The sequence below is a fragment of the Geotrypetes seraphini genome, chromosome 6, assembly GCF_902459505.1.
Source record: "Geotrypetes seraphini chromosome 6, aGeoSer1.1, whole genome shotgun sequence".
Taxonomy (NCBI): Eukaryota; Metazoa; Chordata; class Amphibia; order Gymnophiona; family Dermophiidae; genus Geotrypetes; species Geotrypetes seraphini.
Window position 1 is genome coordinate 186,996,710 of NC_047089.1, and position 15,502 is coordinate 187,012,211.

Here is a 15,502-nt window from a genome sequence, read left to right on the forward strand (position 1 = left end):
TTTGTTTTGCTTGGGTCTTTTTTCTTTACAGATTATTTAATATAACTGTATTAAATGGGCATTTTGTAGGTGGCAGTAGTCTGAACCCTCCCATAAATCACTGTTCACCAGCTCCAATGACCAGTACTGCTTAGGCAACAGACTATTCAAGGCCCACATGCCAGATGTTTTCAGCATGTTCTAGGGAGGACACATACTAAACAGGCTATTTGCATATCCAGTTGTATGGGACCCAATGAGAGTAGAGAGCAGCTTGTGCAATGATTGATGGCATTATAATGCTGCTTTTTTCAATTAAACTACTTCAACTGCATTTAACTTGTTACATTAGCACATGGGTGGAAAATCTCAATACACAGAAGCTATATGAATGTCAATACTATCCCTAGCAGACTGCAACATTACATAATGTCAGAACTGGACATGAACAGATCCATAGACCTTCTGTGATTACTACATAAAAACTCAACTAAAATTGATAGAAACATATTGCTACAGTGACTATTCTGGAAATATTTGTGAAATGCAGTATTTAAAATTGCCAAAACTCTGGTTAATGACTGTGTATATTTCCCATGGTCTTCTGAGCTGTTTGCTTACCCCTGCATTAACAGCTGATGTAAGAAATGCTGCATCCAAATGAATCGATACGTACAGACTTCTCCGACTTAAAATGTGGAGTCATTAGACCACATTATGAGGCTTTTTAACATACTGTACTTGTTATGAAAATGTGAAATTCAGCTTTAAGATCATTCTGAAGAGTTATAAAATGGCCTCTCATATCACTAATGGTGACATTTAAAGCAACTAATAACCATTGCATCACGTACAGTCTTATTCAAACATTGTTTTTGAACAAAGACTTTCATGAAGATTTAACACATTTAACATATCTACCTCCATGAATAGTAAAGTCTTCCACAGGCACAGAGCTGGCCACATTTCCTATGTGGGTCAAATCCTCTTGGCTCAGCCCAGTGGATGGACAGGTCATGCTCCTGGGCTGCCCATCAAGAGTGAAAAAACCTAAAAGGAAATCACGGGTTTAATGATGAGCTCATAGGTTAGGATACAGGCTCTCTCCTTGAAGAAAATAGACATAATAAGCAAAGCAAACTCCCACAGTGGATTTTGTACAAAAGTGGTCTCAAAATGCACAAGTTAGAGATTACTTACCAGGCCAGGGAGAATCTAGCCAGTGCTTGATATGAAGAATTTTTTCATCCTTTGATCTGGCAAGAGCCTCTTCACAAATCCGATCATATTTAGAAATCTCCTCCTGCGGATACAAAAGGCAAGAGTTTAAGAGGCCCATTAGCACATAACAGAACATCAACAGACACATGGGATAAAACATTCATACATTTGACAGGCTTAAATGAAATACAACACGATGATTTTTCAATGGGAAAGAGAATTAAGCAAAAAGAATTAAGGTAATACCTTTTTTTATTGGACTAACCACAGCATTGTTAGATTAGCTTTCAATCAGCTGATCGGGGCTTCACCCTGCTGGCTCCTGCTTGCGAGCCAGTAGGGGAAACCCTTATCAGCTGATAGCTACACCAGTCAGCAGAGGAAACCATGAATCAGCTGAGTCAGCAATCGCCATACTCCCCTCTGCTGGCTCTCAGCTGATTATAGATCTGGAGCTGCCATCAGCTGAGCAGCCTTTTGTACCAGTAAGTAAATTTGAACGTATATATTTTATTTTTTATAACAAATTGTCTTGTAGTTTGTCCCCTACTTTTAATATTGTCATACACATTGAAATACTTGACATTGCATGTACAACAAATTTTTTAAAAACTTGAACTTGAAACCTGAAGGGCAGCTAGCTGAAGGCTGGTTTTTTTGGGGGTCTGGTTGGGGTTTTGTGGTTGTTTTTTTTAAGAGGAGCGCAACTGTTGTGCCTGGGTTTTGTGAGAGCACAACACCTACTGGCTGCTTCAGACCCCCATAAAAAGTGTGTTTGTGGGGTGGGGGAACACACAACACATTCCCTTTAGTACATCACAAGGAGAGGTTATTTATTGGATTTGTACAGAGTTCTCGGTGGCTGCTACGAGGATCGGTGGCTGCCAAGGAGAACCTTTTTGTGCTTCAGAAGCTGCATTTCCATGCCAGTAAGACTGCTTTAATGAGTCTTACTGGCACAGAAAGCTTTTGAACATCGGGGCTAGTAGCCGCAATAAGCTATTTGTGGAGGGAGCGGCAACTGAAGTTAATCTAAAACTTAGTCTTAAGTCGGACACACAACGCAGTGGTAAGAGCATGATGAGATATTAAGAGATTGAAAAATGAGGAAAGTGGCTTGAGAGAGGGCTTAGTCACAAACTCTAGGCGACTGAGTTAAACTACAAGGAGTGGCCATGGGTACAACTTAACAGCTTTGCTATGGCTACTTCAGCTTTCAAGAAACCTGAGGTAATCTGTGCAAAGCAGCTACGACTATAAGCTTAACATCAATGAGCACTGCCATGCAGAGGACCTGGCCCCAATCCAAGATCAGGTCTTCTGCTCCCTGAATCAGTCTTGGCTGGGGATGTTGTGGAGACAATATTCCCAGTGTCTGAATAACAGCACCTCTAGTGAGTAGGCAGAGTTAGTAGCAGAACAATATGGTCCCCGGCAGAGGGCTGTTATTGTATGCCTGGGCTAAAAGCTGGAAGGGGTTATAAAATATGTGGAAAATCCTCACATGAGGTGAAATGAAGGCTCACAGTGCCCTGTTTCCAACTGAGGTGGAAGCTCAAAGGAAAACGAGAATATTACCAAGTAAAAAACAAGAAGCACAATGCGAGTACCTCATATTCAGGCTGATTTACCACCCCCTGAGAGACAAGTGTCTCGGCATATTTCTGCAGCACCGGCTTCTGTTTCCTGATCTGTTTGTACATCAGCGGCTGAGTGAACATTGGCTCATCCATCTCATTGTGACCGTTTCGCCTGTAACACACCTGGAGAATCCAAAGAACAAAATGGCATGAAATGTGGAACAGTAAATGCTTGGAAACAAACACGAGAAATTAAATGCAAGCTTAGCAGAAAAGAAGTTTCAAGTTACTAGACAAACCACTTAACCAAACTCAGTGATGACCACCACCAAGAAACCAACAATATTCATTACATAGCTGCACGTGGTTATGCCCAATTCATAAAATGCAGATATCAGAAAACGTCCAAAAGTATAAATGAAGATGGAAGAGTAATTGTACCCACAAAATGCACTCTCTCAGATCCACAAGTATGCAAGTCCAAAGATATAACTGCACTACTACTAACTGCAGTAATATTTTTAAGAAAAAAATATTTGAAATTATAACACACTACATATGCTTTTATAAAATAGTTACCACAAGGCACAAGTCAGGGGTGTCCCCTAGCCCCACTACTGCAGATGGGCAGACTGGATGGGCTTTTTGGTCATTATCTGCCATCATGTTTCTATGTTATTTTTTATGCTTACACTGGAGCCATTACTATGTACTCTGAGTGCATGGAAGTGGTATCGGGACTTTCAGTGGCAATAGAAATAACCTTGTTTGATATCTTACTGCTGGTTCTTACATGACCACAAAAATTGCTTCCTCTGGCCACAGAGTTAATAGAGGAGTATGGATTTTTTGTCTGGATTTACACTGAACTTAGAAAATCTTTGGCCTTGGGGAGGGGTCTTAGGCCCCTCCCCGTGCATCCCAGGATGCACCGAGAAGGCTCGCCATTTTGGAGTGGTGAGCGTGAAGAGCAAGATGGACTGGGCATACCGCCTATTATCATCAATTTGTAAGGTATAGGGAGGTTTGGGGGCTGTGGTTCAGGGAGGACCGGAGGCATCTGGTGGCAGGAGGGAGTGGGCATCCCTCCTGTTGATTTATTTTTTTTTTAGGAAGGGAGCAGGAAAGAGGAGGGTTGTGGGGGGTCATGAAGAGGAAGGGGTTCAGTGCAGAGGGGTGTTGGTTCGCGGTGGCAGGAGGGAGTGGGCATCCTGCTGAATTTGAGGGGAGAGGGGTGGTGCAGGGATCCTTGTATTGTGGAGAAGGTTCGTGTTGGCAGGAGGGAGTGGGCATCCCTCCTGCCAATTTTTCCATATCAGGAGTCGTTCAGGGACTTTTTTATTTTTTAAAAGGGCAGATATCCTGTATGTGCAACACACTAACATCTGTGCCATTAAAAAAAGAAAAGAAAAAAGCCCCAACAGCTGAGTGGCAGGAGGCTGTTGGATTCCCCTGCCGCTCAGCTTTTTGGGCTTCCCCAAACTAGCTCTGCATATGTGTGGAAGTTGCTCTCAAAGCAATTGGTGGGACGGGATTACAGCAAACCTCTGTCCAAATCATTTGCATGGAAACTTGTTGTAACATCGATCGCTGTTCCACAATCAGCCAAAACAATTGGCCAACAATGACTCACACGTTCTTAGCAACTTAGCATCTAGCCCTCACTCAGCACTGCAACATCCCTCCAACAAGTGCACTCATTACAATAAGGGGAAGTGTGAAAGAAGAACATATCAGCTCAACAATGGAAATCTCTTGCTGCACATGCTGATACTAGATTGCCTTACAGTGAAAGATCAATTGCACATAGGGCTAACCAGATATGCCCTTTATAGGGCAATACAAGTCAGCAAAACCTCATACCAGATCAACCACCACATCTTTATGGAAAGTGCTCCTCCATTCTGCTGCCACATTGCACACATACACCACTGCTTCCGGATCATCGGCATTGACATGGAAAATAGGTGCATTCACTACTCTCGCAACATCTGTTGGGTAAGGGGAAGACCGGGCCATACGAGGGTCTGTAGTGAATCCAATCTGCAAAGCAAAACCAATTAGTGAACTTAAGCATCTAGAAGAACAAAAGTAATAATATTTATTACCGACTGAACAACTGAGCAGACTTTTAGAAGTCGCATGAACTGCATCTAAAATTTCAGGTTAAGAAAGGTCAACTTTATAATGTTTGTCGTCATTTCCTTATTTTAAATTGCTAAAGCCTCTAGGTTCAGTGTCTTGAACTTCCCCCATCCCAATATATAGTTAGTATCACAAACAACGGAGCAGCCAGCCAGAAGACTTAAAGAAGTAAAATGGCCTACCACTTTGTTGAAGGCTACAGAAAACTGAACTGATGTTGTATAATCAGTAAACTATAATTTAAAAAAGCCTATAGAACACTTGAACATGTCTGAACATTGTGGTTGCACTGTCAAAGTTAGGACTGAAAGATTTTTGCTAAAGCATATATAATTCTTGATTATGAAGCAAGAAACTCTATAACAGGGTAAGCAGCTACCTGGTTATTGACTACAACATGCACCGTCCCATGTGTAGTGTAGGAAGGCAGGTCGCTCAAGTGGAATGTCTCATACACAATGCCCTGCCCAGCAAAAGCAGCATCCCCATGCAAAAGGATGGACATCACCTATGGAAGAATGAGAAACAAAAATTAAGGCGGTACAGTGGATGCTGGATTCAGCCCAATGGTTTAGCAACTGGTTTATGCAACAGACCCAGGTTAAACTGCAATATCACACTTTTGCTCCTTAAGGTGGAAGTGCTGCAGGGAAAGGAGTGATTGAGCAAATGCTGAAAAAAGCAATGCAGGAGCAGGGACGCGCTCTCCAGAAATGGACACGGAATGCAATATGCATGCCTTCCTATTGACAGAAGACAAACAAATTTCATTATGACACTCAGATTCTAATTTGTGCAAGAATTAGAATCAAGACAGGAATTTAAAACAATACTTTAAAACACAAGCAGTGCAAGATACAAAGCAAAAAAACAAAACAACCAAAATAAAAAAAACCCACAGTTAACAGCAGAATTAAAACCATTCATTTCATAAAATTATCATCAGTAATTTTTTAAAAACAATAGTTTGGCTCAAATTGCAATAATGTGGTCATTGGTTCCACAAAAAGCCTTCCCTAAAAGAGTTTATTCACTTAACATAAGAACATAACATCAGCATTGCCATTCTGAGCCAGACTGAAGGTCCATTAAGTACAGTATCCTGTTACCAACCGGGGTCAGATCCCAAAACAGTTTGAGATCTTGTAGAAGCCAATGTTAAGGAGCCTATTTACTAAGCTATGTTTGCTGCTTAAGGTGGGAATTACTAAGCACTAACAATTAACACAGCACCTTAACTGCTAATATAGAGTAATTCCCATCTTAATCAGCCTACTCAGGTAGGACAGCACTGAGGAAGCTACAGAACATTAACCATTAATGCCCCAGAAACACCGAGCAGTTAACATCACTTCATAAGATATAGCCAACTGCACTACAGTATCTGCTATGCAAATAGCACTTGATAATATTTTCCTTGCAGTAATAGCATAGCAAAATGCTGGGAATGCTCAACAGGTTATTTCATGCTTACTGTAAGGTGGCTGCAAAATCTTATTGGAGCTTGGTAAATAAACCATAATTAAAACTTCAGTAGTGACTCTGCAATGGACCAGAGGCCAATGACAAAAGAAGCTGTGGAGAAGATGTTCTTGATGCAGGCTTTCATTCAATCAATTGGAAGAATCCACCTATGCATAAAACAGAGTGAGGATGACCAAACACGGGCTGCGTTTCAATGAACTCACCTTCCTCAGGGGTCCACTGAAAATGCTATATTATCAGCAAAGGCAAATGTGGATAGGTCCTGTGATGTGCTTTGAAAACAATGCGCTGCCAAACTGGCATTATTTTCAAAGCACATCACAAGACCTATCCACATTTGTCTTTGCTGATCCTATAGCATTCTCAGTGGACCCCTGAGGAAGGCAAGTTCATCGGAACGCGGCCCGTGCTGGATCCTCCTCACTCTGTTTTAGGCATAGGTGGATTTTTCCAGTTGATTGAATAAAAGCCTGCATCATTAACATCTTCTCAACAGCTTCTTTTGTTTTTGATTTTTCCATTTTCTGTGGAACTGTTGGGTTTTTCCTCCTTTGACTGTGTCTCCAGAGGCCAATAAAGCTGAATTAACAGATGTCGCAGCCCATTTGGGTGTGGCGTGCCACACAAAAAATGCATTCGAGGAAAGCACCAACTATGAAGAAAAACTGAGCAACTGAATCACTAAAAGCCATCAGCAAATCTCACTGATCAGTTAAGTCCAAGACATGTGGTATGCCGATGTAATATGATGGTTGAGAAATATTCAATGTGAGAGTGGCTGCAGTACAAACAGGTTTTTTTAACACACAGAAAAAGTAAATGCAGGGTTATAGCAAGGTATATGGAGCCGCACAGAGCACAAGGGAGGCTGGAATTCCAAAGCTGCCAGAAAGAGATGAGCAGGATGACAATGCCTGGAACTGTGCCACATAAGGTGCTCTTCTGGCTCAGGATTCTTAGGTTATTTTATTTTCTTGAGTTTAACGTGTGCCTTGTAGCAGTGTGAGATTGCATGGTCTCATCTTTACCTTCTTTCCTTCTGTATCGCCACAATAAAACTGCTCTGCTTTAGTCTTGCCCTGTACTACAGGGTCCGCAGCTTCCAAGTGAGAGGGGTTAGCCACAAGGGACAGGGTGATGTTCCTGTCTGTGACACGGTTGATCCTCCTGTGGTACATACCCAAGTGGTATTTCACATCACCAGTGCCCTGGAGAAAAACAAAAAAAGCCAAATAAATGCAAATAATAATAAGCATAAGGCTTGATTAAGTGAATGGAGAGTCCAATATTTTATCACTGAAAGAAAATATCACACTGAGCAGAGAGAAATGTCAATAGTAAGAATGTCCAGACCAGGCCCAGAGAGTCAAAGAAGTCTGTTCTATTGAAGTGCCACCATGTAAACCCAAGATATATTTATGCACATTTGAAATAAAATCACATTGATTAGCTAATTTTTCTATGATGAAAAAACTAGATCTATTAGCAGACCTTGAAGACTCCAAAATAGTTAATCCCTAGACTAGGAGGGAGCATGAATCTTCTTACTCAACAAGCAACTGATAAAAATAAAAGACAATGAAAATGTGTCAACATATTTCCAGTCTCCAGTGTCACTTACAAAAATGACACATGGACAAATTTTTCCCTGTCCCCGTGGGAGCTCATTTTCCCGTCCCTGCAAATTCTTTTCCTGTTCCATTCCTGCAAGCTTCATCCTCTTCTGCACAAGTCTCAAACACTTTAAAATCATAAGTGCTCGAGGCATGTGCAGTTAAGGCAGAGCTCACAGGAATGGGGCAGGGACCGGGACAGCGACAAAACTTGTGGGGATGGGACAGGAAAATTGAGTTCCTGCGTGGACGGGGAAAAATTTCCTCTCTCAGGATTCCATAATACTACTAATCATCCTCTATATACCACCTTCTCTGTGGCACTTACAATACAACATATAGAAAATGGTTAAAACCAACAAAGCTAGGTGAAAGAAACAGAGGGAACATGACACCAACTCAAAAAGATTATTGCAACTGAGCAGAACAGCAAGGTGAAAAACATGGAGTAAGGCGCTGATGGTGATGAAGAAGTAGGATATAGAAAAAGACAGAAACCTCCCGAACCCCCAACACCCGCAATTACCGGCAGGAGGGAACCCAATCTCTCCTGCCGAAGAACACCCCCCCCCCTGTAGGAGGGAGCCCAAGCCCTCCTGCTGATGAAAGGCGGTTCCTGAAGAGGTGTGTGATCGTTACTTGTGCAGGGGGACAGGTTAACTGGGCTGCTGAACTGAACACGGCAGCTGTGATCAGCTCAGCAGCCCAATTTGAAATTTATACCTGTTTTGACTTGGTCTAAGTCAAAACGAATAATTTCCGTCTGGCAACCTGTCAAACCTTTTTGGTTATGGCTGTCAGACGACCAAGTCTAGGTCGGCCCACCTCCCGCCCTATCCACTCCTCCAAAAATGCCCCTTTTCACTCTGGGCGTACAGAGGCAGTGGAAAGGCCTAAGCTGGTTTTAGATACATCTAAAACCAGTTTTGATCATCGGTACTTGGACGATCTGTCTCTTTGATCGTCCAAAGTACCAACTTAGGCCACTTTTTGTATGTTGTTGTTTTTTTTTATTATGAGCCCCTAAGTGTCTACAGATAAGCAAAAAGTAGCTTTGTGTTTGGACTATGTGAGCATGAGAACTATATTCTATTCATAGCCTCTGCTGCATTTTTGACAATTTACAGCAAGGGCTAATGAGAGCAAACCAGTTCATTAAGGCTAAAAAAGAAACTTAAGAAATGAACACCCTCCATAATTACTGATGTTTGGCTAGTATTAACATATGATGCATGCTTTTGAAATCCTCCATTTGGTTTTCTCCTAAATTTGATGTTATCCAAGTGAATTAGAACTGTCGCACAGCTAGTTTTTCTGTGCTAGCTTTAAAATACTCAGAAAAAATGAGATTATGATTACCTGCTGATGATAACCCAGCTAAGAGAGAGAAGTCACACCACCACTCATAGAACTACATTGGTTACCGATAGAAAAAAAGAATAGAATTCAAACTGAGCTGCTTAGCATTCAAAACGCTATAAGGCGACGCTTCTAATAGCTTCCCCAGATTTACTGAACTACTGGGAAGATCTGCTAAACAACGGAACTCTATCTGCCTGATCCAATCATTCCCAGTTCTGAAAGATATAAAATACAAGGCATCTCACAGCAAATCAGTCAACTAGCAAATAGCAGAAGTGTGGCACTCACTTCCCATCAAAATCTGCACAATCACCATATATACACTGTTTTGCAAAAAAACTAAAAAGAAGGATTTTAAAAAAAAATCCCTACCAATGATTCAGAGAGACTCAGACTAGCAATACAAGTCACTGGAAACAAAGAAAATGTTAATAGTCAGCTACTGTTTATGATGTCTTACCTCAAACTTCATGTACAATCTGGAAACTTTATGTAACGTGAATAACTCTTTGTAACATGTTTAACTCTATACAGAATTCTATGCAATATGCTGCATGTAATCCACCTAGAACAGTGTTTCTCAACTCGGTCCTGAATATGCATGAAAGAAATTTGCATATAGAAGAGGCAGTGCATGCAAATTAAGTTTATGCAAATTCATTGTGGATATCCTGAAACCTGTCTGGCAAGGGGGTACTCCAGGACCAAGTTGAGAAACACTGACCTAGAACTCTGATAAATGAGGATTTGGTAGGATATAAGATTGCACATAATAAATAAACACTGAAGAAGGTTTCTCTACACTGTTAACACTATCATGACACCCTGGAACTCAGAAAACCTCATCTCTAAACATTCAAGTTGTTAATGAAGCCTGCCTCTAGAAAAGGCAGCGATACCAAGGCTCTTATTTTGGAAGCCCTGTATGTGTTTTGGACATCTGAAAACCTGCATTTAGACATCCATATTGCAAGAACAGACAAATCCTGATTTTATAAAGCTGGGATACAGATGTCTAAAAGGGCCGCCCTGCTAATATTAAAAAAACTGGGCTGGTTCTGTCCCTAACCCCCACTTCCCCCCGGTTATTTTAAGCCCTGTAAGCCCCCACACACACTTAAGCCTTACCTTGTGGTCTAGCGGGTTTTCAGGGCAGAAGCGATCTTCCTACGCTCCTGCTCCATGCAGATCGCTCACAGGAAATGGCTGCCTTAAGCTGCCATAGTCTCTTGAGCCATTTCCTGTGAGCGATCTGCACGGGGCAGGAGCATGGGAAGATCGCTCCTGCCCTGAAAACCCACTAGATCAGTGTTCTTTAACCTTTTTACACCTATGGACTGGCAGAAATAAAATAATTATTTTGTGGACCGGCATCGGTCTGCGGACCGGCGGTTGAAGAACACTGGGCTAAGTCGTGGACAAGACCCCGCCCATCTCTACCCAAGCTCCACCCCAGACCTCACCCCCATAATAGTACTAATTGTAACACTACTTTTTCCATTCATTTTTCATAGATATACATAATATAATCTTATTAACAACACATAATAGTTAACCACAAAATTAAACTACACAAAGCACACTGACAGCAGATGTAAATTCTCAAAATTGACATAATTCAATCACAAAATTCAAAATAAAATCATTCTCCCTACCTTTGTTGTCTCCCTCTGGCCTGCTCCCGCCTGGCCATTCTCCTGTCCCTTTGTTGCCTTACCTTCTGGCCTGCTCCTGCCTGGCCATTTTATGCCGCCCCCGGTGTTATCTTCAGGCCGGCTCCCTCTTCTTCACTGATGCAGTGCACAAAGCTGCGGGCAGCGGCTCCTTGTGTGTCCTGCGCCTCATCCGGAAGCCTTCCCTCCAACGCTGCGACGTCAGAGAGAAGGCTTCTGGTTCAGGCACAGGACACGCGTAGGAGATGCCTGTGGCTTTGTGCACTGAATCAATGAGGAAGAGGGAGCTGGCTCGAAGATAACGCCGCATCAATCGCACTGTGAACCGGCAGTTGAAGAACACTGTGCTAGACCACCAGGTAAGGCTTAAGGGGGGGGGGGCTTACAGGGCTTAAAATAGCCCAAAAAATTAAAATAGGTTTTTGGGTTTAAAACATCAAATAACCGAATCCGCAGATGCTGAAACCGCGGATTCGGAGGGGAAAGTTATGTCCTTATGGTTGGGAGGCATGGTATGGGTGTGTTTAGGGAGGGGCTAAAATATGGACATCCAACTCCAATTTCAGAAGGGGAAGGGACATTTATGTCCAAAAAGATGGGTTTTGGTATTTAGATCTGGTAAAACAAAAACTCTGTGGAGATGGTGATGTTTAAGATGCAGGCTTTATTTAAGAATATACAATTTGATAATTCACATAAAATATATCTAGGACCCAAACCATTGGAAGCTGTGGACCCAACACGGTCTGTGTTTCGACAATGCTGTTTTCCTCAGGGGTCCCTAAAAGTCCTATGAGAACACGTGGATTAAAAACAGAAAACAATACTGAGTCGTAACTCTGCGCAGATGAGGATTCCTCAGCTCCCACAGGTCCTAGATATATTTTATGTGGATTATCAAATTGTATATTCTTAAATAAAACCTGCATCTTGAACATCACCATCTCCACAGAGTTTTCATTGGATTTGCATTTTCTGTGGGATTAAGGGTCAATCTTTTGCTTGTATTTAGATCTGGTACCCAGCACTTCCAGGTTACAGAAAGGTGCTCTGATTGATCAACTCTACAAGGCAGGATTAAAGGATGTCACCCCTTAACCCTCCAGTGGTTGCTGAACCCCCCCCCCCACCCCTCCACAAATGTGAAATTGGAAAGGGATAGTGGGCTTTGTAATTACAGAACAATGGATATTCATGATATTAAATTTACAAAAAAATTAGTTTCTTATGTACTGCATGCAAGCTCAAAGACTATTGAAGTTACATATATTCAGATACAGAAGATATTTTTCTGTCCTAGGAGGACTCTTACTTTAATAAAAAACCCAATTTTTTTTAAAAAAAAAACAACTTACCCCCCTTTTACTAAGTTTTGACAGCACAGGCCGGTACGGTAAATGCTCCGTTGCCCATAGGAACTGAATAGGCATCAGAACATTTGCCGCGCAGCTTAGTAAAACGGGGCCTTAAAGAGCTACATTGGAACTTGAACCAGGGACCCCATTAGGCTATTCCTCCACTCCATATGGATATCTACCTGGCCATTTTTTTTATTTCTGAAATACCAGAAATACTAAACTGTAATTAGAAGACAATTATATCAGTGTTGGTGCCGATTACCATGTACTATTAATGCCAGGTATGTGGTCGTCTTATCACATGTACATTCCTATTCTACCACAGTGATGTCTGTGTCCTTTATTTTGCCCAGTTCATAGTTTGGTCATTTCAGTTTGTAAAATGGATATTCATGCTGGACATCAATAGCACATGGACATCCTTTTTCATGTATTTTTCAATAGGCTGCACCTTGGTAAATCCTGTTCTAAAATACCAGCATCATCAGCAAAGTACCGATCTGGACATCCTTTCTAAATTGTAGTTCACCAAATCTTTTGACCCATGTAATTATTGAAAGCTGGCTCCACTTCCTATTCCAATATGAACTCTAGAGGTTCAGTGTTGAAGAACAGAATCGGCAGGACAGTGGACTTGATCCATCAAAGTCTTTTCCCATAGAAGATGGGAAAAATGGCTTAAGTAAAATCAGTCCTCAAATGTGTTTTAAGTGTCTGGGCAATTTTACAAACCAACTTGTACTGGAAAACACTCTGGTATCTCTCTGTGCCTTCTGGAACTGAATTTTCTGAAACCCTTAAAAATCATTTTTAAAACATTCATGTGCTTGACCTGTGATGATTAGCCCCCTTTTAGCTCCTTCAGGGTGGAGATATAATCATTTATTAGACAATTGATAACATGAATTTTACAATTACATAACAGGGCTAATGAATTCAATGGAGATTGCTCTGCTTGCCACATTCTACCTGGAACAGGAAATACAAGACACTAACCTCATCAGCAGCTTCCAGCTTAGAATCAAACTGACAGAAAATCTGTTCCAGCTCCTTCCGGATCACATTGGCTAAAACATTCAGTCGCCCCCTGTGAAGACAGCCACTTCCAGTTAGCAATAGAGCAGATGGCACTCCACAAGCCATATTAACTATTGGGAGGGGGAGGAACTATTTCCTTACATTTCATTACACTATGACGTCACCTCATTGTGCTGGCTCTCCTCACTTGCCCCATCTTCCTTCTATACTCTGATCACTCCCTCTGCCAACTGGTCCATCAAAAGGAGTGGACAAGTTGGGTGACTGTCCTGGATGCCAAGCCAAAAGGGGCATCAGGCTAAAAGTCAGAACTTGCAAGCATACAAGCCCAAAGAAAAGGGAGTAGGGGAAGTGCCACTGTAAGCAGTCTTTGCCCAGGATACTGTGTTGTTCAGTAATGTGCCATACTCCTAAGCTACCTTTAATGTGAACTAAGAACTAAAATTACTCAAATCAAAAAAGTTGACCCTCTCCTTGCACTACGTATATATACTTCTCATGGACCAGGAAAACAGAAGTCATATGCCAACTTTACAAGTCCACAAAGAAAATCCACTTAGCAAAAATCTTAAGAGACTACCTGTGCAGCAGTCTACATCCTACAACAGTACAAAAAGCAGAAACTACTGAAGTGCTTTGCTCAAGCCTGAACTGCAAGCCAGTAGACAGGCTGGGCTTTGTGCCTTATCAGCCATCTGGTCTTAGCATTCCACACAGAAAATGAAGGTGAAGTTTCAAAGATGAACGGAGGCTCTCTGGACAGTGTGGACCATGCAGAACAGCTCTGAGGCTGGTTTTCTACCATACAAGTCATTTTCCTTCTCAAAGGGGCTGATGTAATAAGTTGTTATCCTAAACTAAACTAAAGCTTAACTTTGTATACCGAGTCATCATTCTGAGAAAGCTCGACTCGGTTTACAGCAATTAAATAAACAGGGAATGATTTACAAATGATAAATCAAAGATAATAGCAAAATTACAAAAGAATTAATTTTCAAAATGTTTGCCAAATAGAGTAGTTTTTAAAGATTTATGGAAAAATTGAAATGAACTGGAACTCCTTAAAAAAAAAGAAAAAAAAAAGGGGGAGTTCATTCCAGAGTTGAGAGAGTTTAAAGATCAAAGATTGACTCCTTTAATCCTTTTTTTAGAAGGAAGGGAGAGTTTAAATTGTTGGATACCTCTTGCAAAGGAGAATCGGTAAACATTCCAAAATAAAGAAATAAGAGGATTAAAGATACCATGTAGAATTTTAAAAGAAATACAAGCACATTTAAATTGAATTATAAAATAAACCAGGAGCCAATGAAGACTCTAAAGCAAAGTGGTCACATGGTTAAATTTACGTTTTCCAAAGATCAGCTTTAGCATGGATGTTTATTCTTGCTTATCCCATGCATTTTACCACAGCAGTGTTCCAAGGTAATTTATATGGGAGGATGGGATATAAAACGGAATAAATAAATAAATAGCTTTTCGAGCACATGCATTAAATTGTGTACCTAATGACTGATTGCCAATATCTGTGGTTAGTCAGGTATGTATCCCTTCCTATCAGAATCAACTTTTGGTTTTCAAACTATTTTTGGGATTTGCAATTCTCTCCTGATCCAAATGAGTTGGATGCCCAAAGGAAACAACCTATATTGGGCAATGGAAACATGAACTTATATTCTTAATTTCTCAGGTATTCTTTTTTATAACTCCCTTGCCCCAGAGATTGTGGCACTCAAGATTCAGCCAGTAGGTGTTATCCTACAGCATCTGGGGTCTCTTCAAGTTCTTCCCAATCCTAATGAATGCAAGCATTACATTCACAGCATCCTCACTTAGCCTAGGGAGAAAAATTAGATCAAGGGATTCAATGAAGGGCCGGGGGTCAGTCCAATACAAACCAAACCAACCCATTCCAAATGAAACATTCTATTTCAGGGATTTTGTAGGGATTCTCAGTAACATACAAAAAAAATGATCAAGGGGGGGCGCTGCTGAGCCCGTGACAAATGGCAGCCTGATCGCAGAGCTCCTGCCCTACAGAATTGAATCTC

The 15,502-nt window shown here is 41.3% G+C and overlaps 1 protein-coding gene across 6 annotated transcripts in view; it reads right to left on the reverse strand.

The window, feature by feature from the left end:
- Nucleotides 1-15,502, reverse strand: part of OGDH (oxoglutarate dehydrogenase) — a 216,877-nt gene that overhangs the window by 47,279 nt on the left and 154,096 nt on the right. For all 6 annotated transcript variants that reach the window (XM_033948028.1, XM_033948025.1, XM_033948029.1 and 3 more), the window contains 7 exons: nucleotides 13,413-13,503; nucleotides 7,439-7,618; nucleotides 5,305-5,433; nucleotides 4,644-4,823; nucleotides 2,811-2,963; nucleotides 1,180-1,282; nucleotides 901-1,029 (listed from right to left, as the gene is read on the reverse strand). In XM_033948028.1, the coding sequence (XP_033803919.1) occupies nucleotides 901-1,029; nucleotides 1,180-1,282; nucleotides 2,811-2,963; nucleotides 4,644-4,823; nucleotides 5,305-5,433; nucleotides 7,439-7,618; nucleotides 13,413-13,503 (965 nt within the window). The remainder of the gene's footprint in view (nucleotides 1-900; nucleotides 1,030-1,179; nucleotides 1,283-2,810; nucleotides 2,964-4,643; nucleotides 4,824-5,304; nucleotides 5,434-7,438; nucleotides 7,619-13,412; nucleotides 13,504-15,502) is intronic.